Source organism: Sphaerodactylus townsendi, linkage group LG08 (assembly GCF_021028975.2).
Source record: "Sphaerodactylus townsendi isolate TG3544 linkage group LG08, MPM_Stown_v2.3, whole genome shotgun sequence".
In the NCBI taxonomy this organism is placed as follows: Eukaryota; Metazoa; Chordata; class Lepidosauria; order Squamata; family Sphaerodactylidae; genus Sphaerodactylus; species Sphaerodactylus townsendi.
Genome location: NC_059432.1, coordinates 33838607 through 33862564, shown reverse-complemented (window position 1 = coordinate 33862564; position 23958 = coordinate 33838607). Strand labels below are relative to the sequence as shown.

General features: G+C 40.7%; 1 protein-coding gene across 1 annotated transcript; it reads right to left on the bottom strand.

The window, feature by feature from the left end:
* Positions 1-23015, bottom strand: LOC125437921 (lysosomal acid lipase/cholesteryl ester hydrolase-like). The gene is made up of 10 exons (XM_048505999.1): positions 22903-23015; positions 18882-18993; positions 18179-18293; positions 13748-13946; positions 12957-13066; positions 10354-10493; positions 8961-9101; positions 5910-5981; positions 3292-3357; positions 1-612 (listed from the first exon to the last, which is right to left on the bottom strand). Exons 2-10 carry the CDS (start codon positions 18984-18986, stop codon positions 379-381), a joined length of 1182 nt encoding a protein of 393 aa, XP_048361956.1. The 5' UTR covers positions 18987-18993; positions 22903-23015; the 3' UTR covers positions 1-378.
* Between the last annotated feature and the right edge of the window lie 943 nt (positions 23016-23958).

The window sequence follows — 23958 nt, the reverse complement described above, 5'->3', positions numbered from 1 at the left end:
ATGCTTTTATTTCATAATTACTCGCTTTTTGTACCCTAGGTGCTGTATATTTATAGAAGTTTATTTTATTTATGTTATACACAGTCTATATCACTAATTCTCAAGTCAGATTACATATGAAAGTCCCTTTTATTAATAAGATGAGGAAACAAATAATAAATAATGCAATAGACTAGGATTTCAGAAATGTGAAACAGGGTACAAGGATTAAATATGACATATTAAACAAAGCCAGAAAATACCATTTACACCAGTATGCAACATAGTGTTGAAGTAGCATTTGATAAGTTAGAATCCTTCTTACACCATTCTTGGCCACTGGGTTATCCTGACACAAATAAAAAAGATACCTTTAAACTCAAAATGTAAAATATTTATTTACAGTGATTTTTTCATAAATTCAATGAGTTTATGGTATAGGCGTTGGGGGGCATCAAGACCTAAAACAAAATCCCAGTGGCACCAGTCTGGAAAACTGTGGTAGTAAATGAGGTTATTAATCTGAGGAAGTAACAGAGACGTATCTTTGGGATTTGCCATAGTATCCTTTTCAGCAGACCATATTACAGTTGGTACAGTCATGGCTTCTAAATGATATGAAGGAGGAAAGGACTGAAATAAAAGGACAAGAGAATGTATCATTTAAAATGTTATGATAAAGTAAGTATTAATATATTTTAAATCATACTATTATTTCTGAAATACTTAACAAAAGCAGGGAATGTGAGGTTTATGGAGCCCCCACTGGATCATTATACATAATATTACTTGACATTTCACAAGTTCATTTCACAAGGCAGATGCATTCTTTAAACAGTGAGTAAGATCTTTCAGTTTCAATTCTTTTTAATGTTTGTATTTATCAGAGGTTACAATTCTATGTTTTGTACTATTGGTTCATTTATTTATGTTCTGTTCAGAACATTCTGCTTTTGATTGTTAAGCTGCTGCTGACCATTTTTGGACTGGCAGGTAGGATATAAACATTTAAGTAAGTAAAAGTAAGTAAGTAAGTAAGTAAGTAAGTAAGTAAGTAAGTAAGTAAGTAAGTAAGTAAGTAAGTAAGTAAGTAAGTAAGATATTTGTTTATATACAAAAACGATGTACTAAAGCAAAAATCAGATTTCTGGCATAATGAAAGTATTTAAATATTATGATGTATATTATCTGCTGGTGACATTTGGGTCAGAGGTGGCAGGAGGAGGTTCCCAAGACTACATGTAACCCTGCTTTACTTCTCCACAGCCTCGATTATCTTGCTCCATGACTTGGCTGGTTTCGGAGAAGAAAAAGGAACAGGATAACAGGGAAGAGAAGTAAAGGACTGGCAGTGATTGAATTTAATATGAAGTTATACGCAAATTTTGGAATGGTCTGGCCTCTAAATTGCAATATGGTGAGGCACTTTGTGTTTATAATCCCCTCCGTTCAAATTTCTCTTTCATCTCTAGATAAATTCTACTGACAACAGAGTAGAAGATTTGGACATGCATTTAATTCTCATATTTAATGAGGGGGGTGTCCAAACAAATGACTTTTAGAATGATTGCTGACTTCAGCCAAAGTGTTACCGTATATACTCGCGCATAAGTCGAGTTTTTCAGCCCTGTTTAACGGTTGAGAAAAGCCCCCTCGGCTTATACGCGAGTCACCTTTTTCTAGAAATCACAACGAGGCCAGGGACAGGACAACCTCCGTGCCGCTTGTTGCTGCCCTCCTCGGAGGGTGAAGGGGGAACCCCAAGGCACCCTGGCTGGCTGGGCTTCATCGAACCCCAGGAGGCAGAGGGAGCTCCTTATTTGGGCAGTGACATCTGGGGGAGTCACTGCCCAAATAAGGAGTTCCCTCTGCCTGCTGGCTGGGTTTGACCAGGGGGAGTCACTGCCCAAATGAGGAGTTCCCTCTGCCTGCCGGCTGGTTGGGCTTCGTCAAACCCAGCCAGCTAGCAGGCAGAGGGAGCTCCTTATTTGGGCAGTAACTCCCCCTGATGTCACTGCCCAAATAAGGAGCTCCCTCTGCCTCCTGGCTTCCTACCCTCGGCTTATACGTGAGTCAATAAGTTTTCCCAGGTTTGGGCAGTAAAATTAGGTGTCTCGGCTTATACACGGGTCGGCTTATACACAAGTATATACGGTACTCATTGATAAATGTTGATGGAAATTTCTGTGTATTTTTAGGTGGGACAAAAGTACATAAGGGTGGAAAAAACTTAAGACCACTAATAAATAGATCTCCACTTGAGCTCACTAATAAATATTCTAATGATTTATATAATAAAGATAACAATACCATTGATCACAGCTACTATAACAGTGACCATAAATACACCTGAAAACAGTGAACGAAGAATCAAACACTACTAGTGAACTGAGTACAGAACAAATTCATCAGAAGTCCAAAAGGACGAAATCCAGGAAATTTACAGTTCACTGTGGTGGTGTGATTTAGCGCTCTGAACCTTAATGACAACTTTTTATCAAAATAATCTGAGGAGGACCATTCAAAATAGAATGTTTTAGGAAACTGCAATTTTTCTAGACTTTAACACATTTGTATTGGACTCCGGGGGAGGGCGGTCTATAAGTTTAATAAATAAATAAATAAATAAATAAATAAATAAATAAATAAATAAATAAATAATAATAAATAATAAATAAATAAATAAATAAATTTAACAATGTATCATATATTTAATTCTTTATTCACTGTTTTCATGTGTATTTATATTGTATGTATCAATTGAGTGCATTGTTGCAGCTGTTGTGATTAATACAATCTGTACTGTATTTATTGTGATATATTTATTATTTTTATTAGCGGGCTCTGGGTGATTTCACTGGACTTTTTTATACTCGCCTTTGCTTTCCTATTTTCATTTTGACAGTCTGATTGGTTCCCCCCGTTCTTTTTTGTACTTTTATGGGGCCAGGTTATGATATACCATTGACCTCCTGTTCCCCACCACTGTATCACATGCCAGCAGGGGAGAAATGGGAGGGACTCTGCAATTGAACCAACATGCAGCATCAATTCTGACACAAAACCCAAAGTGACATCATCAAATCAGAGCAATACTTTACAATTTTCGGCCCTGTAGTAGTAGTATTGTCCCACTGCAATAACATGATTGTAATAATCATGAAATGTTGTCCCACTACAATAACATCATTTCCAATTTTGTGTAGGAAGTTGTGTCACATGTGCAAGCAATGTCAAAGACATTGTCCTCATCCCCAGATTTCTCCTGGCCAGGTGCTCACCATCTCCCATAAAAATATTGTTCTCTCTTACCTGGTTATATTTTGCCTGATTCCCACTTCCATAGTCAAAATATCTGAATAATCCTGATTTTGAAACCTGTGGAAAGAGGAGAGTGGGAATTACAGGTCACTTGATAGTTTTTAAAACTGTGGCAACTTTGCCATGCTTTGGCTTGGATCCTGTACATCAGTGGTTCTCAACCTTCCTAATGCCGCAACCCTTTAATACAGTTCCTCATGCTGTGGTGACCCCCAACCCTAACATTTATCCGTTTTACAGATGGAGAACACTGATGCAGAGAGTCTTAGGCGACCCCTGTGAAAGGGTCATTCAACCCCCAAAGGGGTCCCAACCCACAGGTTGAGAACCACTGCTGTAGATGTTTCTGCTCTGCTGCAGCCTCCAACACCCCTGAAAAGTTGCTTCTGGGGATAGAAAACTCCAGATTTTTGCATATTGACTTTAAAAACTCATATGAAAGTTCCTTTAGTTTCATCTGAACTCATCTGAAAGTTCCTTTAGTTTCAAAATCTGTACCAGATAGCTTTAGGCTTGCTGTTTGAAAAACAAGAGTCCATAGGAAGAATTAGTATTATGATTTTTTAGATCCTGGCCCAAATATTAAAGAAAGAAGGGAAGTCTGCTCCTCCTGCAAGTCTGCATATTCATTGGATGGATGACTGTAAAATTTGCTAACCACCTCGTCAAATAAGGTCTCTAATCACTTAGTTCCTCAATTAAAATTCAACTCTCCCCCCATCTCAACTGTCTAATGGGACCATTTATTCATAACATATTGATTAGATGAACCCATATAACTGCCACAAAAAAGCATCAACAAAACTGACTTTTGATCCATATACACGAACCTGGGGAGCTGAACTTGAATGAATATCTCAATATAGAATAATTGGGAGAAATTGTGGTATGTTTCAGAATGAAATGAATAATCTTAGAGCAATAACACTTTCAGAATTGTGACCTTTAAGAACTAATTCTTCAGGTGACCAAATTGTGGACAGTGAAATCCAGAGAATGGAGCCCTGACTAGTCAAGCTAGATCTTCTTACAAACCTAAAAAGCCCCAGATTTACAGAAAATCTGTAATCTAAAAAACAAAAATACATGAGGTGCTTAAACCCCAAATTTAGAGTGCCTGCCTGTAACTTTAAGAAATGTCCTGTCAGTGGCCATTGTGGGGGTTGCTAAGCAACCACTACAGTACTGCCAGACTTCAAGCCTTCCCTTCCATCAGAAAAAGGCAGAAAGAGCAGGCAGGGCACTTTCTAGGGCTGTTTGGCCTTTGAGGGCCAATGCAATAAGGCCTAAGAGGAACAACCAAGTTATTCCTTATGTTCCAGTTTGCACAACTCACCCAAGTCTGGCTGTTATTGACAGCCATCCCATTAAAGCTAGTGTGGTGTAGTAGGTACAGTTTATGACCAAGATCTGGGAGACCCAGGTTCACATGCCTACTCTGCTGTGAAAGTTCACCTTGGGCCAATCATACATTCTTTGCTTAATCTACCACATAGGATTGTTGTGAAGGTAAAACAGAAGAGAAGAGAATGATGTGAGTTATTCCCCATTTTGGAGAAAGGTGTGGTAGAAATAAATAAAAAAATATAGCAGAAGTTGCAGAGCAAATAAAAGGAGATTACTTGGTGAGTGGGGAGGACAAAAGGAAGCAGGGAAAGGTGAAGATACGGGGAATGTCAAGGAAATGAGGAAATAGTGTGGAAAAGGGATACAGTGGAATATGCGTTCTTTTCTTCAAGTCCTTGGTGATTCCCCACCATACAATTGGGCCTGGCCACATGCATCTTGGTCTGGTCTAACCACTGGACATATATAACTGGGTCTGATCTAGCCTCTGGCACAATGCAACTTTGGAAGAATTTTCCTGGGGAGGGACTGCCAGGAAGAGGGAAGGAGGGAAAGTTTGAAGAAAGAAGCAGAAAAGGTTAGGTTGCCTTGTGGGTGGGACTCCCCACCATGCAACCAAATCTGGCTTTGTGGCCAGCATCGCACAGCTTAGCTATAGTTTTCCTAGGGAAAGGCTGTCAGAGGGAAGGAATGAGGGAAATCTGAAGAAGAATGAAGATTTGCTAGTGGGAAGAAAGGAAAGAAGAAGAAAAAAATGCAGAGACTATTGGAGCTTTTAGGAAAGGTAAAGGGGAAATAATGATAGAGATGCAACTCGAAAGTCTTTGGAGGTCCTCTACATGTCCTTGCCTAATTGTGACATGATCTTCGCTTGCTTTTTGGTTTTACCTTCTTATATGCTTGACTTCAGAGACCCCAGGTCACAGCAAATATGATGGAAATGTTACTGGTTGAGGAAAATCAGCAACAAGTTGCAGCAGACTTACAGTGACTCAGTAGGTTTTCAAGGCAAGAGACTTTGGGTGTTGTTTGCCATTGGCTGCCTCTGCATAGAAACCACAAACTTCCTTGGCAGTCTTCCATCCAAGTACTAAACAGGGCAACCCTGTTTGGTTTCTGTGGTCTGACAAAATTGGGCCATCCAGATCAGGGCAAACTAACATAGTGAAATTAAACTACAAGTTCACGTTATGTCTGAACTGAGTCATTATGTTGTAGCACTGTAGAATACCAGTGCTAGGCATAAATATTCAAAGATCTACCTGTCTCCAGTGAAGAATGGTTTTGACTGATCCCCCATCTGGAATGTGAGAGAGATACACATCTGCACGGCTCTACAAAGAAGAAAAGGAAAATCAATGGCAACTAAAAAGCAACTTTAGAAATGGGAGGAAAAAATTAAGTACCTCAGAATAATTCAGTGTAATTGCATATCTGAAATACTAGTATTTGAGAATCGTGTAACTGTAACGGTAACTAGTGCAGACTGAGCAGACACACGCCTAAGGTTCCTCAGGTGTTCCTATCAGCCTTATTCTAACTGCCACCAGTTGGGTATAGTTGTAGCTCTGTGAGAGAGGATTTTTTTTCTTTTCCCTCCAAAACTGACTCTTTACCTCTTAAATGAATCTTGAGGCTTATTAACAGGCAAACAAAGATGAAACGTCTATTTATAGAATTACAAGAAAATAAGTTACAGAAATAATTAAACTTTTTCTCTGGCAGGAATATTTTACTAAACACTTTAGTTGTTTCAGATATTCTATTATAATTTCCCAACAGTTTTCTGGCTCAGTTTAAACAATCCTGCTTAACTTTTTACACGGGGGAACCCTTTTCTTCACAGAACATGACAGATACTTAAATATCCAATTCCTTTCGCCAAAAAAGAAGCACACTGGGCTTCTCAGAGCAGGTTCTGGGGTATTCCACATGGAAACCCACTTCTGACTCTCTTAACTAAATAATCCACACCCCCAGAGACTTCACTGTCCCATATTTTGGTGCTTTCTCCTCAGAGGCCTACAAACAAATCCTCCATGTAATTTACATATTGCCGTTGTGATGATGTTTCCTTAGGCCCTTGGCACAGGTTTCACATTCAGCCTGGCCTTCCTGGTCCTTCACCAAAACCCAGCTATCCAACTTCTTGAGAACCAAAGCTTTTTCCTTCTCTCCCTTTCTCTCCTTTCCCCTTCTTTTTTTTTAACTTCTCCCTCATGAACACCCACTCTCTGGTCTTTTAAACAGCTGCAATACCAGCCTGGCAATCAGGTGGAGCTTTGAGTTAACACCTTAAATTCCTTTTCTCTGGCAGAACTGCACTTTAAAATTAACCCTTAATCAGCAGTCTGTCACAGTACCATTTCAATTTTATTTTTTTTTGTAAATCTCTGTAAGGAATTATATGTTTAAAGCAGATATTTCACTTGGGCAAGATGACAGATTCAGATTCCAGGACAAAATCTTTGAGGAGAAACAGTGCAGCAATGGCCAATGAAGAATTGCTGTTTATGTTTTTTAAAAGAATTATTCACATCCTGCTTGTTTCTTGTCAGAGACTAGCACTGCCTGCAAATGATAAGCAGATCATTAAGGCATTCATGACTTCCTCTTCTACCCATTTTTGTTACTTCTATTCCTGGTTCATTTCACTATTTCATGCAGTTTCTATACAATTTGTATCTTTAGGAGCAGTAATAACAGCAAAGAAAATCCACTATGGTGTCCATTGGGATCTGCTTTTATCCTGCAGAAACAGAAAAAGAAGTGGGTTCATTAACAAGATAGCCCCAGGGAAACACAGTGTCAGGCTTGTGGCCCATGGTCCTCCCCCTCCTGAGTCATGTCATAGTCCCAGTGGATATAATCCTTTGCAAGATCTTGGCCCCAGTTAAATTTGGACAAGGTGTGTCCCAGGTCCTGCTTCCAGAGGAGGTGGAGCTGCTTTCCTTTCAGCTCATATAATTCTTGGGCTGGGAAGGGAAAACTTATTGTCTTTCAATAAATTAGTGGTCCAGCCACTCTTAACACATACTAAGTGTGCTGGCCAGGATTCTAACAGAGTTCTGTTGTGATGAGCATATGAAACCAGTGTAACACTGTAGCATTGGCTCCCACTAAGCTTTTGGCTTCTATTCAAAATGCTACTTTTGTTTTTTCAACCCCTGCACTTCTTAGGGAGTCAAAATACTGTCAGAGACTGTCAAAATGACATGTGTAGATGGGCAAAATCTACATGACAGATGTGTCCACCCCTAGACAAGAAGAAGAAGAAGAAGAGTTTGGATTTATATCCCCCCCCTTTCTCTCCTGCAGGAGACTCAAAGGGGCTGACAATCTCCTTGCCCTTCCCCCCTCACAACAAACACCCTGTGAGGTAGGTGGGGCTGAGAGAGCTCCGAGAAGCCGTGACTAGCCCAAGGTCACCCAGCTGGCATGTGTGGGAGTGTACAGGCTAATCTGAATTCCCCAGATAAGCCTCCACAGCTCAGGCGGCAGAGCTGGGAATCAAACCTGGTTCCTCCAGATTAGATACACGAGCTCTTAACCTCCTACGCCACTGCTGCTCCTGAGTGCAAAATCAGTTTCGTGTGCAATGGTAGTAATGTGTGTATCACTTATAAGACCCGTGCACCTGATTGGTACCTGTTTGTATATAGTTGGCACATAGAACGCAGAGGAGTGTGCCTGAAAACACCTGTTGTCTGGCAAAGCACTTTGGAAGTTGTAGCAATAAATAGATCTTTTGCACCGTTGACTGTGTGTCTGTCAGTTGTTTCTGCATTGCATTCTACAAGGTGGTCTACACCAGAGTATTTGCTGCTTTAACAAATACTTGCTTCCCTCATCCCTCCAATCCAATTGTGACTAGCGGTGTCAGAGGGTGTGTGGCAACATGATGCCATATGCATCACAGTATTCAAATCTAGTGTTGGGATTTGTCTATTTCTGCCAGGCAATGAAACTGTCTATTTAGCATGGCAAGATAATAAGCATTGTCTGCACCCATGGACAAAAGGAATGTCTTCCTTCCTCATTTTGTTTATAATAAAAGTACTGTGGAGTTATGTGGCACCATGACATTATATCTACTCTGAGATTACACAAAAAAAGAAAAAGAGAACATAAAATTAGTAGCATTGAAGAAAGGAGAACTTTCTAAGGAGCACTTTCTGAGCCTTTTGAAACACGTGAAAGTTAACTTTCCACCTTAGAATCAGATCTCATGGAAATCACCCCCATCCTAGTAGTAGTTTCATTTGAATCAAACCACTAAGTAATTGCTGTCTTTTCTGCAAACATCTCCATACCATATTTATATTTGCTTCATTGACTCCACCTGATAACCAATCCAGACAGATTTTCTTCATTATAGCTGTATTGCATAACTTGAAAACAGCGTCTCTCACAGGCTTGCGTGAGAAAAAGAAATCATTGCTGATGAACAGTTTCTGTGGAAACAAAAAGGTATTACTAACTAAATTGGGGGGAAAAAACCATTCTTTTCAGGACTGTCTCTGACTTCTGTAGAGTAATCTATGCCCACCTGGAAGTATTGAAGCTATTAGCTTTGCAAACAATACTTTATAATGTTAGTGGGTGGAGTCTACTTTGGAGGAGTTATTTCCAGAAATGATTTGAGACATGAGAATGCTCTGGTACAGTTCCTATTTATTTCAAGAGAATTAGTTAGAAGCAGCTTTCAGAAGACTGCTGTCCATCAGCTCGAATTTGATTGTTTTTGAGTCATGAATCACGACGAAAATTCACCTAAAGCTGAATCTTAATTAGAGGTAGTTCTGGCTAATTTAAACTGGCTAATTTAAACTGGCTAAGTTAAACTAAACTAAGTTAAACTAAACTTTGGATGACAATAGAGGAAGTACCATTCCCAAAGCATCTGTAGCATTTCTGTATCATTTGCAGCTATTTGGTATGCACTCCTAGAAAACAAGCTTTATGAAATAGAACCATTTAAATAGGAAGTTAGAAGGGTTGTGCTAGCAGTGAAAGAACTTTTGGAAATAACTCTGTGAGCTGAGCAGAGGCGTATGGTGTGGAAATGGCACCCGGAGACAAAGCTTGCTCCTGGTGCCCCACCACCCCCATATACCCCCTTGGTACTGGGGCTCAGAGACAGCTCCAATGGGCACCGTCCAAGGCCCCCCCTCGCCTCCCTGCCACAGTGCGCCTGGCCTCTCTTTTCTTTCAGTTTTAAGGCTCAGCAACGATCTCCCCTGCCTTCCCCTCTGCGTTGTCGATTCAGTTCTTTGCTTGGGAGAGCATGTGAATCCCCACGAGGGGGTCTCCACACCACACACACACATACACACACCTCCTGTGCCTGAAAAATATATGGAAATCTGTCCTGGGAGTGGGAAATTTTAGTTTCAACATGGATTTCTTCAGACTCTTTTCACAACATCATCTCTCTCTCTCTCTCTCTCTCTCTCTCTCTCTCTCTCTCTCTCTCTCTCTCTCTCTCCCTGACTAAGTAGTTTGGGGTGGTTTGGAAAACCCACTTTGGCAGAGGCAGGTACATTTTTCTCAATCAACCCACCCCCTTCGGTTATGTAAAGGAGATTGTTGAGTAAAAGGGCAACAGAGAAGGAGGTGCCAGGGCATGCAAGAAGTTTCCCGTATTTCAGCTTCCCATTCAGATTTCTGTTTTTTTTTTTTCAAAACAGATTGATCAGCCAATACCTTGAGGACGTTTTCAGGAAGGTAGAGTAACTTTCTTGCATAAAAGGCTGTGGTATGTTTCATAGAAATCAACGGTGCCAAGGCAAAGAATGTTCTGATTTTTTGAGACAGTTGTGGAAAAGTTGAAAATGCTATAAAACCTGAAAAAAAGAAAGTAGGAGTTCAAAACTTCTCACAAGAATGTCAGGAAAAATCTACTCAACAGTCCATTGAAGGCAGGGCTGGATTAAAACCTTTAGAGGCTCAAAGTACTGAAAATATTATGGTACCCCCATATACTGTATATGTAATTCAAAATAAAAACAATTGTAAACTGTACTATGTATTATTTGAATTAATAAATATTATTTGTATCAAACAAAGCACCTATTATTCCATTAGTTTCTTGCCTTGACATAAGTAGCATTTTAACTTACACAAATCAAAGATGCAAAATAATGTTTAGTCTTGCTTACTTATAACTTTACTTATACTACTTTATTACTTACTTATTACTTACTTATAACTTAACTTACTTATTACTTACTTATAACTTTACTTATACTTACTTATAACTTTACTTATACTACTTTATTACTTGAGGCCTTAAACATGTGTGTATTTTGCTTAATGATTAATGCAGTGCTGACTGAAGAGGTACTCAGATCCTGTGGAATTATAGGCATTTTCTACATGCCACAATTACCCCGGGTGCAACTGAGATCATACATACTGGGTTACTCTTATCTCTGTTTCTCCCTTCACATGGCTGCCCATTATCGTGTTAAGACTGGGAGAAAGAACTCAAGTTAATTATGCACGAGCCCAATTTGTTTGCATGTTCCGTGCATGAGCAAACATTCCCATTTCTCCCACGTTCTGATTGGTTGTAGGGGGAGACCAGTGAGGCGGGCACAAGGGCAGGGAGAGAAGGCAGGGAGGTGTTTGCATGGGAGTGGGATGGGCATGGGGTTTTTCAAAAGAATTGCCAATTTGGTGATTTTTGAAAATCCCAGGATAACATAAATCTCATGGGGCAGGCTCGATTTAGGGCTGGAAGCCATGTGAAAGTCATGGACAGAATGGAATATTTCATCTCCCCATCCCAGGATATATAGTCTGTGCAGAAAATACCATAGAAACTGATCATGGTTTCTTAGCTTTCAGGCTGTTGCAGAAATCTAAGGAACAAAGGAATTCCTCCTCAACACCACATTAAGCTGTGTTTTTTTTAAAAAAAAGTTAATAAAAATAATTTTACGGGTTTTGTCCTTGAATCTACTAGTTCCACCCTTATACCTTCCAAACCCTGAACCTTTTTCCAAAAATACCATTCACTCTTTATCTGCAATAATCCCTGGGCTCTGTTGCTGGAATGACTGAAAGTACTGGGCTATACTCATTCATTTACTCTTATGCCCATTACAAACTCTGCCCTGATCCTGGGTATGTGATATTGCTAGGTCTTGCAACCTTAAGCCAATAAACGGACTCTGAAGTATTGATCAGTAGCGTTTATTGAATAGGCATCAAAGCACCAGACTTGGCAAAGCCAGTTCTGATGAAGCTGGCATTCACAGTCCTCTTTATTTCCTGTAGAGTACCCCCTTCCCATTTTCCCAAGAGTTTGTGAAAAACAGACTTTGAAGCTAAGGCGCCCCAGGGTCAGTGGCAAATAGCAAGACAGAGCCATCTGGCTTTATGCTATACGAGATAACAGATATAACACAGTTCCCATGGGATAGGAGTACCAGGGGAAGCCTGGTTGTCTACAAAGCATGTGAAGCCATAAAGTAAAGATCAAGGAAAGAATGCACAAATGGCAGTGGATACATATAACAGGCTGGTTACATATATCTTTCTAGCTACAGCAATTTGTTATTTTAAGCAGTTGTATTGTTCCAGAAATGTATCTCAATCCCCTAGATAGCATCCCCCTGACAGGTATTGACAGAGAGTTCTGTGATTTTTGCTTCTGGAAAGTTCTAAAATGTACCTTTCTATGAAAAATCTTGGAGTGTTGTGTTGAGTCAGTACAGTAGATCCAGATCCACAGATCTGGGATCCAGTACAGGGCTACTGATATTCCGACTTTCCTTTTCTCTTATATACAATCACCACTTGAGAGCCAGTGTAGAGTAGTGGTTAAGAGTATCAGACTCTAATCTGGAGAACCAGATCTGATTCCCCCACTCCACTATTTGAAGCCTGCTGGGTGACCTTGGGTTTGTTGTAGCTCTCTTAGAACTCTCTCAGTCAACATGGTAGGAAGCAAAGGCAAATAATTGCTGAATGTCTCTTGCCTTCAAAACCTTATGGGGTCCCTATAAGTGAGCTGTAACTTGACAACACTTTCCACCACCACAACAAACCATGTTCATGCTTTTCTCCCTGAAAAAGACCTGTATGAAGCAGAAATGAATCAAACAATGAGTATGAAGGGGGTTTATGAACAACAGTTTACGTGGTTGAACTCAGAGACAGGATTGTATCCAAGGACCCAACAATGGTTGGTTTGTGAGGGACACAAGCATATGCATCACCAGAATGTAAAGGAGCTGAGAACCTTTCAATAGCCCATCAGAACACAGTATAGGCTAGAGAGTCATTCTAATTTAGCTTACCAAGAGTAGTGCCTTGAGAGTGGCCAATGTAATATAGTTGTTTTTGCCCAGTCTTCTGCAGAATAAAGTTTATTGTTGCAGGAATATCAAATATGGCAATTTCATGGAAACTGAAAATTAAAAAAAAACACCAATGTCTGACTTTTAAAATGTTGTTAGAACATTCATGAATCCCACTCTTGTTAGTTACCAAAGTGTTCTGTTTTGAGTTCAAACATGCTGGCTCTATCAATTCAGGTTGGTGTATTTCTCTATAAAGCATATGGATGCCTTACTTTTAAATATTGTTTTTGGCATCTTAAATGATAACCATTAGAAGGGAAAAGATAATTAAAAAACAGACAACTAGAATCAAATTAGATTGTTCATTTTATTTCTGATTCTGAGAATTTTGATAGAGTGCTCATGCTCTTTTCCCTTAATATGATAAAGAGGGATCTATAAATCTCTGCGCCATAACCTCGATACTCTAGATTAGCCTAATCTTGTCAAACCCCAGAAGCTAAGCAGGTTGGGCCCTGGTTAAGACTTGGATAGGAGCCCACCAAGGAAATTAGGAATGCTAAACAGAAACAGGCAGTGCCAAACCATCTCTGTACACCTTTTGCCTGTAAAACCCTATACAGTCATTATAAGACAGTTGCCCCTTGATAGCAAAAAAGTATCCAGGACATTGAATAAAATTAATACTGAGTAAAACATTTCTTCGTGCAAATAAAGCTATTCTTCTTCAGTAGCATTAAAAGTATAACAGAATATTATCAATTGGTATTCCTTTTGTGCCATATCACCTGAAATCCCAAAACTCCTTTTGCTTTATGGAAAAATTCTGATGTCTCTGACACCAGCTCGTTCCTCTGTTGTTTCCCAGCCAGACATCATAGCCAGCATCTGCTAAAATGAAACCAAGGCTGTTGTTGGCCATATCTGCAACCCAACAGCCAGCTTCTGTAAATATTCCATGTTGGAGAAGTACGACAGGCTTTGGATCTAATTTTTGCAAAGAGTAAAAAAAAAAGACAAAATTTAATATTGCATCATACCAAAGACACTGTTGATGGACCTCATCTGTGGCCCTTTCTGCACAACACAAACAAAATGTCTTGAGGCTGGAATATAAAATGTTTCCTGTAGGAATTCTACATGTTTTATTTTAGCCCCAAACAGTTTATCTTGAAAATGTTAAACTAGCATTTTTCCCTGAAACAGTTGCAAAATGTTTCCTGCTCGCTATGCAGAGTGTCTTTTTCTCCTCCCCATTTTTGAAGCTCTCACTTTCGTTTCTTGGCTGCTTGCCACCTGCCATTTTCTGCCACTTCAATTTGAATATCTGGCTGTTCGCCATTTGGTGAACTATCCTATAGATGATTTGTCATCTAGCATAATGGCTGCTTGCCATATCTGTCATCATTGTGCACTAATAAACTCAGTATTGCCTGCCGAGAGAGGCATATGGGGGAAAATTGGTGCCCAGAGACAACTTCTTCTCTGGGTGCTCCCTGCCTGGGGGTGGGGCGTGGGGTGGGTCCCCCATTGGCCTCATCCATTGGCTCTCTACAGCCCTGCTTCTGCCCTCCCCAGAGCCAAGCCAGCCTCCAGGGACATGCTTTTAAAAGCACTGAGGCCTGGGGGCAGGACTTGGGGTGGGACAACCCCCCAAGCCCCACCCTCTCAGGGGGCAGACTCATGCCCCAAAACCCTACTCCTGGCCTCTGTGCTTTTAAAAGCACGTCTTGAGGCCAGCTTGGCTCCTGCTCTCCCCAGGCTCTGGGGAGGGCGGAAGCTGGGCTACAAGGAGCCTGAGGGCAGGGCCCACCCTAGCCCCACCCTCAAGTCTCACCCCCAGCCTGCATGCTTTTAAAAGCACATCCATGGAGGCCAGCTCATCTCCTGCTCTGGGAGTGCCATTGCAGGGTGGGGTGCCACTGCAGGGGGGGCATGCCAGTGTGTCACATAGGGGCATCCGGGTCTCCTCACATGACTGAAAGGCATGTGCCCAGGCTGACTGCCATTATGTGAATGTGTTGTTTTTCCTTTATTAAAAAAGGGTGAGATATCTTCGACGCTAAATAGACATGATATGAGAATCAGAAAGGCTGCACAGATTTCAAGTCACCATAGCTGGAAAGATACAATATATTTTGCTGCTTGTGGGAAGTAGCTAAAAAACCCTCTTAGCTTTTCCATAAATAAATGTGAGTACAACATACTTTCTTGTGTGGTAAAAAGTTGGCTACAGCCATTTTATTAACAAAATTGGTTCAAGGTAAACAAAGCATAAGGCGCAGCATGGGGGTCTGATCTGTGTTCTGGGCAGCCCGATTGCTGTCCCCCAGACACCTAAATTTTTCTACAGCACGCCTGCTAATGAAAAATTATCACACGCTGGAGCAGCTGTGATAACTGAAGATATACATTGAAACCACTGGTTCAGGCCATTACTGTGATTTTCCCATATCACAAAAGATATATTGAAACTTGTTTTCCAAACAATCTGTATCAGTTTTCATCTGGTGCTGCTGACCAGCAAGAGCCTGTCCTTCTGTTTCTTTGATTCTGCTTGTTTCCCAAGTAATGGTTTTTCTCCTTTCCAACTGAATCCTTGCAAGGATGAACACAGAGCACTTCCTGCCAAACACCTTTGGATACAAACCACAGACAACTGCTATTTTCTTCCTCTCTCTCCTTTGTAGGAACTGAACCCTTTTGTTCTTTGCAAGCCCTATGGCTGGAAAAATAGATAGTTTGAGGCACCTTGTTCAGGGGCTTTTAGAATTTGTCTCCATCTGCTGGAATTTTGGTTTCATTTCATTGAGAAAATCCTCTGCCACCTTCCCCAAATCCTCCACTCTGAATGACAAAAGTGCAGTTACAATGATTAGGGGAAGTTTGTTCAGGGCTGGTAGAATCTCTCTCCTCATCCCAATTTCCTCAAAACTTGAAAGTTCTTTAGAAGTCAAACAGCATTTATGCTACAACAATTCTGGTTTAATGTGGCAGCAAACAGTTACTCTTTCTGCCCCCCCAAAGATCCCTCACAAGAAATTATGTCAGATCAATAGAAAGGGATGGCAGACATACCAGTATGGAATTTTACAACTTATATGTTCTTTGTTTAAACATGAAAACACTGGGATGATCTCAGAAATCTCTTTTTTTTTTGCCACTGGGATGAATTTTTTTTTTAAAAAAACTTAGATTACACATCACACTGTGATAAAAAAATTGTTTGTTTTTGCAAAGATAAATACAATGACTGGAGCAATGAAATTAAGTATTATATTTATCAATAGACTAGCGGGGCCCGGCCACGCGTTGCTGTGGCTTATTGCCAGGCTACTTCTATTCAGATGCCTCACCTATTGACCTTGCTATTTCCATTGTTACTCACATGCTACACTTCATTGTTACTCACTTGCCAGGCCACTCCTATTCATATGCCCTCACCTATTGACCTTTACTCACAGATATATATACTCCACTTGCTTTCCTTTCCTACTATCAGATCCTCTGAAGATGCCAGCCACAGATGCAGGTGAAACGTCAGGAGAGAACACGCTGCTAGAACACGGCCATATAGCCCGGAAACAACACAGCACCCCACCGATTATAATATTATTATAACTAAATATTGCTTTTTATTAATAAACACAATAGATACTTATATTACAATATATAATCATATATTTAATATATAGTTTACCACTACTAATTTAATCTTATAGTAATTTAGATTTAAACCTAATTAATTCTTATGCTTACATGCACATACTCACAACAAATGTTATATTATATTAATTAATCTATAATTATTTTTAAATTGTTTGTAAGTAGTACTTACTTACTTACCCAGCCCATACTAGCAATGAAGTGTCAATAGGCTGTCTTTTTCATTGAAACTCAAAGGCAGATTATGCAGTGCAAAATAATGCAACTAAACCATGTGAGACATCCAATAAATATAATTAGGAAACTTGGAGTTCAAGCCTTCATTTCTGCTCATGGAGGAATGGGGAAGTTACTCAGCCTTCCCAGAATATCTTCCTAGTCTGACCCCTGTCTCTCTACTCTCAGTATTTCTGGATTGGTTAACTCCTCTTTAGGAGGGTTTAGTTCTGACCTCTTTGACAGAGGAGGTTGTGGAGGAAGGATGTGTATTTGGATACACTTGAACCAAAAATATACCTGAAAAATACCTCATTAGTATTTAGCATTCCAAATGTATCTGGAAATTTTTCAGGAAACTGAAAAATTAGTCCCAAAATCCTATTTATAAAAAAGATATAAATTCCAGATATAAAAAATATGTAATGTAAAATATGTAATATTTTTATATCAAAGTCCCAGGAAGAACAGGTGGTAGCTTTTGCATGCTCCTGGGGACTGTTTCTCTTTCTCTCCTTTCCCCCCTTCCCTTTGTTTTTGCTTGGTTGGAGGTTCACATCTCCTCTGTGGAATGTAGTGCCTTTTATGAATTCCAAGTGGTTTGCCAACTAGAATTTGTCAAGTCCCAGTCCCTGGAAGATGAGAAATCTGATGGGGAACCTGAAGGCACTGTGGACCAAGAGCTGCAGGCAACAGAGCCAGTTCCAAGCCCTTCCCTGCCAGCCAAGGCAGAGACAGCAACAGAGCCTAATGCCGAGCAGCTGGGAGAGCCATTAGTTGCCTCAGATAAGCTGAGTAATGAGCCAGCTGCATGAAGGCGGCAAGGACAAAGACAGCAGCTAAATGATAAAAGGAGAAGTGGTTGCATTGTTGCTGGCTGTGGTAGAAGGCTTTGCGAAATGGAGGCATCTGCTTATGAGGTGGACAGAGTCGTGGCCTCATTAGTCAGGAAATCCCATGTTAACCCTGTATTGGGCTTGGTTCTGCCTGGTACAACTAGTGTGTTTCACTGGAAAGCTCCATGCACCAGTGGTGAACAATAGAAGGCAAACATTCAGCTTGGCTGTCCAAGACAGATATAATTTTCAAAAGTATCGACTATGACCTTAAGCTAAAGAGGGAAGGTCCTTTTTAAGTTCAACTGATACACTAAAGAAAAAATGAACATTCCTCATTCAGCTTTCCCACAGGTAGGGAAGTCAAAGCAATCGAGGATAATGCCTGCCTACTCACATGTTTGGGAAAAAGAGAGGATCTCAGTAGCATTCACATTTTGAAAACTTTTATCCTATTTGATGGGAGCATGCTTTGTATGAATTTTTAAAATGATCAAGTACCTCTGGTTTGATTTTTTCTTCCATGTGGAATTCTGCATATTGTCAAATAATAACCATCCTCTGTCAAGACTTCATAGTTCTCACTGGGGTACCCTGCGTAGCGAATCACCTCACTCTGAAAAGAGGAAAAAGCAAACTCTTGAAATTGTTCAGATAAGAATGTATGGTAGTGCAATCTTGAGAGGGAGGGTACAGGAGGAGGGGCCGGGCACAGTGCAGCCCCTTCAAAGAGGTTTGTGATGCTGTGCCCCTTTGCAGCTTCCAAGGACCTGGCCAGTACTGGCCCCTGAAAGTTCTCTGGAGAGGGGCGTGGGGGAGGGACCTGCAATGGTGTCCCCACTGTCCCTAGGTCCTGCCAATCAGAAGGTGTTGATCATGCAGCAAATGCAGTTGAATGAGCACGGGGATGTTCCTTCTCCAGGAATCTTTTTAAGGGTGGACTTGGCGGCAGCGAAAGGGGAAGAGCAAGGTCTTTTCTGAGAAGTGCAAGGAAGGGCCAGACACTGGCAGGGAAGATAGAGCTAGGTGAAGACAACACCCCTCCCTTTGCTTCACTAAGGCACCTGAGGCTGTCCTGACAGCCAAAGGAAGACCCTGAAAGACATAGCACCAGACCCTGTCCTTCAGGCTGCAGACACGGGTGCCCTGTTCAAAGTCTCTTGAATTCCACTATGATAAACTAATTTTAGATCACTTAACTTACAGAATTCATATGAACTTCTGGATTTTCATCTGTGTTTCGATTGCCAGCCTCTTCTGAGCTTGCAATGGCTTGTGTTAGCCATACTACTACAACAAACCACCACATCTTATTCCTGTTAAAAGGGGAGGTTAGGTGGGAAAGAAAACAATGACAAATGCACACAAATATTTTAATTAATACTGACAATAACCTATATATATTCAATCCTCTCTAATCATAATTCCATACACGTTTCTGCATAATTATGAGGGCTATAACTAACCATGAACTTCCCCATTCAGAAACATTAATGCAGTCAATGAGGAAGTCCTTATGCTCTCACGAGTTCTGATTTCTGTATGCACAATGGAGAAGCCTCTCAGTTGCTGCTGTTGATTTTGAATAATGGCATTATGTTTTTTAAACAGATAATGCATGCATATGTATTGATGTGTACCTTGAAAAAATGATTTGTTTTCGGATCTGGATCTCAGGAAGCTGACAGACATTGGCATTTGTGGCCATCTGGTTTCAGATACCAGCTTGGCATCTGTCTTTTCCCCTGAGAATTGAGATATTATTTGGATCCATAAACTCCTATGGGGAATCTTTCCAGAGGGCTGGAGGGCTTTTTTCAGGCAAACTGAACCAAAACTGCCGTGGAGCTGCTGGAACCTTTCCGTTATACAACCCCTATATTCCAAGTGAATTGGACCATATATATTCAAATGCACATCCCCCCATCAGCCTCCTCTCAGTGATAGGGAAGGCTTATGCTAAATTGCTACTGAAGAAACTTCAGCTGTGACTTTCCCACTCTGGTGCAGTGGGGGCTGAACAAATAGGCTTTCGCAAGAGGAAATCTCCTCTGGACCACGCCTTGGTGCTATTACACCTAGCCGATAAATACTCAATCAATGCAGATAACAAACTCTATGCTGCCTTTATTGATTTAAAGGCTGCCTTTGATTCTGTGCCGAGAGAACTTCTCTGGGCAAAACTGGCTGCCCTCAACATTGATGCCAGACTCTTGTTCCTAATTGGGCAACTGCACACAAATACCAGTTGCCGGATCAAGTGTTCCCACGAAGGCCTTTTGACAGACAGTATTCCAATTTCCAAAGGGGTCAAAACAAGGGGGCTGCGTCCTGGCCCCTCACTTCTTTTTCAATCTTTTTTCTTAAGTGACCTCCCCTCTGCTCTCTCTAGCAGTGAACAGCCATGCCCCAAAAGGCTGGAGGTATATCCCATGTATCAATTCTGCTCTATGCAGATGACACTGCGTAATATCCTTCTCTCTTGATCCAGAGTTGGTCTCAGGCGGCTTAATGAAGCACTGTGTGGATTACTGTGAATCCAACAGACTGACAATTAATTATGAAAAAACCAAGGTATTGGTCTTCTCTAGGAGCTTTAAGAAGTTCTCATGGGCAATGAAAAGCACCCCGAAATTGAACAGGTTAAGAAGTGCTATAACAATACCTTGGCCTCTCATTTCTCCCTTTTAACCTTTCATGGGCAGCAGCAAGTGAGGAGAGGCCAGCTCTCCTAGCTACATCTAACAGTATGTCAGCATTACTATGTTTCTTTTACAGTAGTGGCCACTCCTTTATCCCTCCTGCCCTCAGATTTTTCAATGCCAAAGTTAAGCCTCCGAGATTGCTTTTCACTGAGATCTCCCAATTTGGATTCAAGCTATTAACCACTCCTTGAATTCTCTTCAATCCAAATTTTTTCACAAGATAATCTTCGGACTCCCAAATTAGGAAATTGCTCCTATGCGTAGCCTTTGTCTGGAGTTAGGTCAAAACTCCTTGGAATCAGCAGCTTGGCTGAGGACCTAATGAGATTCTGGCTGCTTGTAATTCATTTTCTTCTGGGACTGCAATTCCCTGATAGTCCACGCCATCTGCTCTCTGGACACTCCATTCCAACCCTTCTGGTTTTCCATAATTGAAGAAAAAAATTGGCTCCTATTGGACTGTCAGTGGATTCACTTTGTCCCTTTGTCCTATTCAGGAAGCTTTATAGGGAATTAAAAAAAAAGGTCAACTATTGGATACAGAGCAGGGGTAGGGAACCTGCGGACTCTCTCCCAGATCGTTTCAGGAACTACAATTCCCATCGGCCAGCCTCTGTCAGCATGGCCATTAATGGCACATGTGCTGGTAAGAAACTGATTAAGGGAATTGTAGTTCCTGAATTTATCTGGAGAGCCAGGTTCCCTACCCCTGAGACTAGAGAGTTCTCTACTTCTAATCACACGCCCAGCCAAGAAAACGTGCTCCCCTGTATTTTTCTCTCCCCATTTGAACGGGGCCACTTGGCACACTACCTGTATTGCGTAATAAACCCGGTTCAAAGGAGAGCCATAATGCTCGCCAGGTTTAATGTTATGCCTTCTGCCTTGTCGCATGGAAGATTTAATAAGCAAGAAAAGGCTAAAAGATTGTGCCTTAATGTAACGGCTAATGGCTCAGTTGAATTCCTCTGGGCCCACCAATTACTACACTGTCTCAGATTCAAGGAAATCAGATCCAAGTATGTGAATCTTACTCCTTTACATTTACCCCATCTCCCCAATTTAATTAGATTACACTACTTGTTGGACAACTCTGATCCTTCTCTCTGTATGATAGTGGCAGACTTTCTCCTGGAAATTACCAAACGCCAGTAGATTTCCTTCGACCTAACATTTATTTCCTGTTTTGTATATGCTTTTTAATCCGTTTTTTATTATTGTTGTACTGTTGTCTATGCCAATAAAGGCTTGCTATTAATTTAAAAAAATGCACATCCCTATGCATATGTTCATGTGGCACAATGTTCAAATAGGCAAAAACTTATATGGATTTTTGATCCCTGACTTTCTGATCCATTTTAGAACTATGATAATGAAGCACTCACTGGCAAAGAACAAACTTGATCCCTGAAACCAGAGGAAACTCTTTGAAAACTCATCAGGAAAATGACACTAATTTGTTAATCTTTGGCATGGTAAGCAAACAAAAAACTCAAAAGGCTGCAGCTTTGAAAAGACAAGTGTCAAACCTTGATGTGTATCCCAGAGCCACAGGAAGGGGGAACTGCACCTGGGACATGCTTGTGCCCTATGCCCCTGCCATGCCCCCACCCACCCCCAGAACATCCCCACCATACCTCAGAATGCCTCCGCCACACCCCTGCCATGCCCCCGCACCAGTGCACGCCCAGTACATCACGCCCCCCCTTGCTCCCTTGGCACTATGCCACTGGTGTATCCTTAATGGACTGTGTCTCAAAATTATGCATCAACAATTATACAATAAGTGGCATAAACATGTGCAGTGTATCATCACACAAAGGTGTCTCTCTGGACCAAATCTCCAACATTACACTAAAATCTCCTGAAGAATCTGACAAACTCTTAGTATTAAAGTAAAAAAATAAAGCTCAACAGTTTCGCTTGGCTTAGAAACCATGAGTTCATCTTCATGGCTTTTGTGCAGTCTCACACAGGGACTGCACATGCACAGACCAGCTACAGAAAACATTTACAAAGCTTTCTAACAGACTAGGAGCACCCCCTCCTCCTGCTGGCACTTTCCTGCCAAAATGATCTCAGGACCAGAAGGAGGGATGAAGAGAGGAACTCCATTGCTGTATTGTGCTTTTCCTCATCTCATTCTTGAGACTTTCTCTCATCAATAGTCATTCTAGTAAAGAATGAACTACATTTAAAGAAGAAATGTTTCTGGATTTCCACTTTTCATTGTGGCTCAAGAAAAGCCTATTTAGGAATGTGCCAGACCTAGCCCCAAGGGCATGATCAAATGAATGAATGCATTTTTTTCCAATTTCCAAACTAAATTTTGATTAATGGCAGCTTTTCTTCCAACTGTCAGGAAATAGAAGGTTGAATCAGGCGACTCAGTTCTAGCAACAGAAGTTTCTCCTATCAAGCAACACACACAGCAAGAGCCAAGCACAAAACTCTGAACAAAAAAGACCCCCTCAAAAGGCCAATAATCTAACAACCTCAAGCAAACATATGCACACTTACCCCTTCTTTGTCTACTGCACCAGTTTCTCTCCCCTGCAGCCAGGCCTTATAAAGTTGAATGCTGATTAACTCTGATGACATTAAGGTATATCTGCAGAGGCCCCACCTTCAGTCATACTGCATTGTCTGGAAGGTGGTGGCCAAGAACAGATTAAAAACGGGAGAAAGGTGGGGCAGGAGGATATGAAGCAATAAAAAGTTTCCAAATTTGATCTTGAGCCTTTACTTGGACAACTGTCTAGGTATCCTAAGAAGGCAGATGCTTTATGTTTAGCAGACAATTTAGAGATAGATTTTTATATTCCATACTGAGTCACTCAAAACAGGTTCATGAATGAGAATTTGTGCTCTGTTTTAGGTTTAGAGCACATGATTAAGGATCAACTGTACAAGACACACAGAGAAGGTAAGATTGCATGCTTATGTGTGTAACATCTACTTATTTCAAACTCAAAAATAAAACCCAGAATTTAAAATCACAATTCAGGACTGCAAGATAGGAGAAGACCGATATCACTGGTTCACCTATCAACAAATATTTCAGCAATATATTCAAGATAATAAAGACTGGGGAATAAATAAAAACCCAACTGAATTAGATGAGATATTGTTATCTTATAATAACAAAAAATAATAAGTAGAATCTATAAGCTGTTACTGAGTTTAATAACAGAAAGTTGTTAAAGAGGTAATGATAAAATGGGCCCAGGACTTAAATAAAAAGATTATTTTATAAGACTGGGAAGATACATTTCAAATCTATAGTAAATTTTCTGCAAGTTAGGAACTAAGGGAAACTTTCTAAAACTATTGCACAGATGGTGTCTCACACCACAACTACTAGCTAAAATTTATAAGAAAACAATTAATTATGTTGGAAGTGCTGTAAGAGTGTTGGCACATTTTTCCACATGTGGTGGGAATTCCCGAAGGTAAAGAAGTTTTGGATGAAAGTACATAAAATGTCAATGGAGATCTTAAATATAAAATTTGAAATCTCTCCGGAATTGTACCTAATGGGTTTAGGGATTAAAAAAATTGTAAACATGAATATTG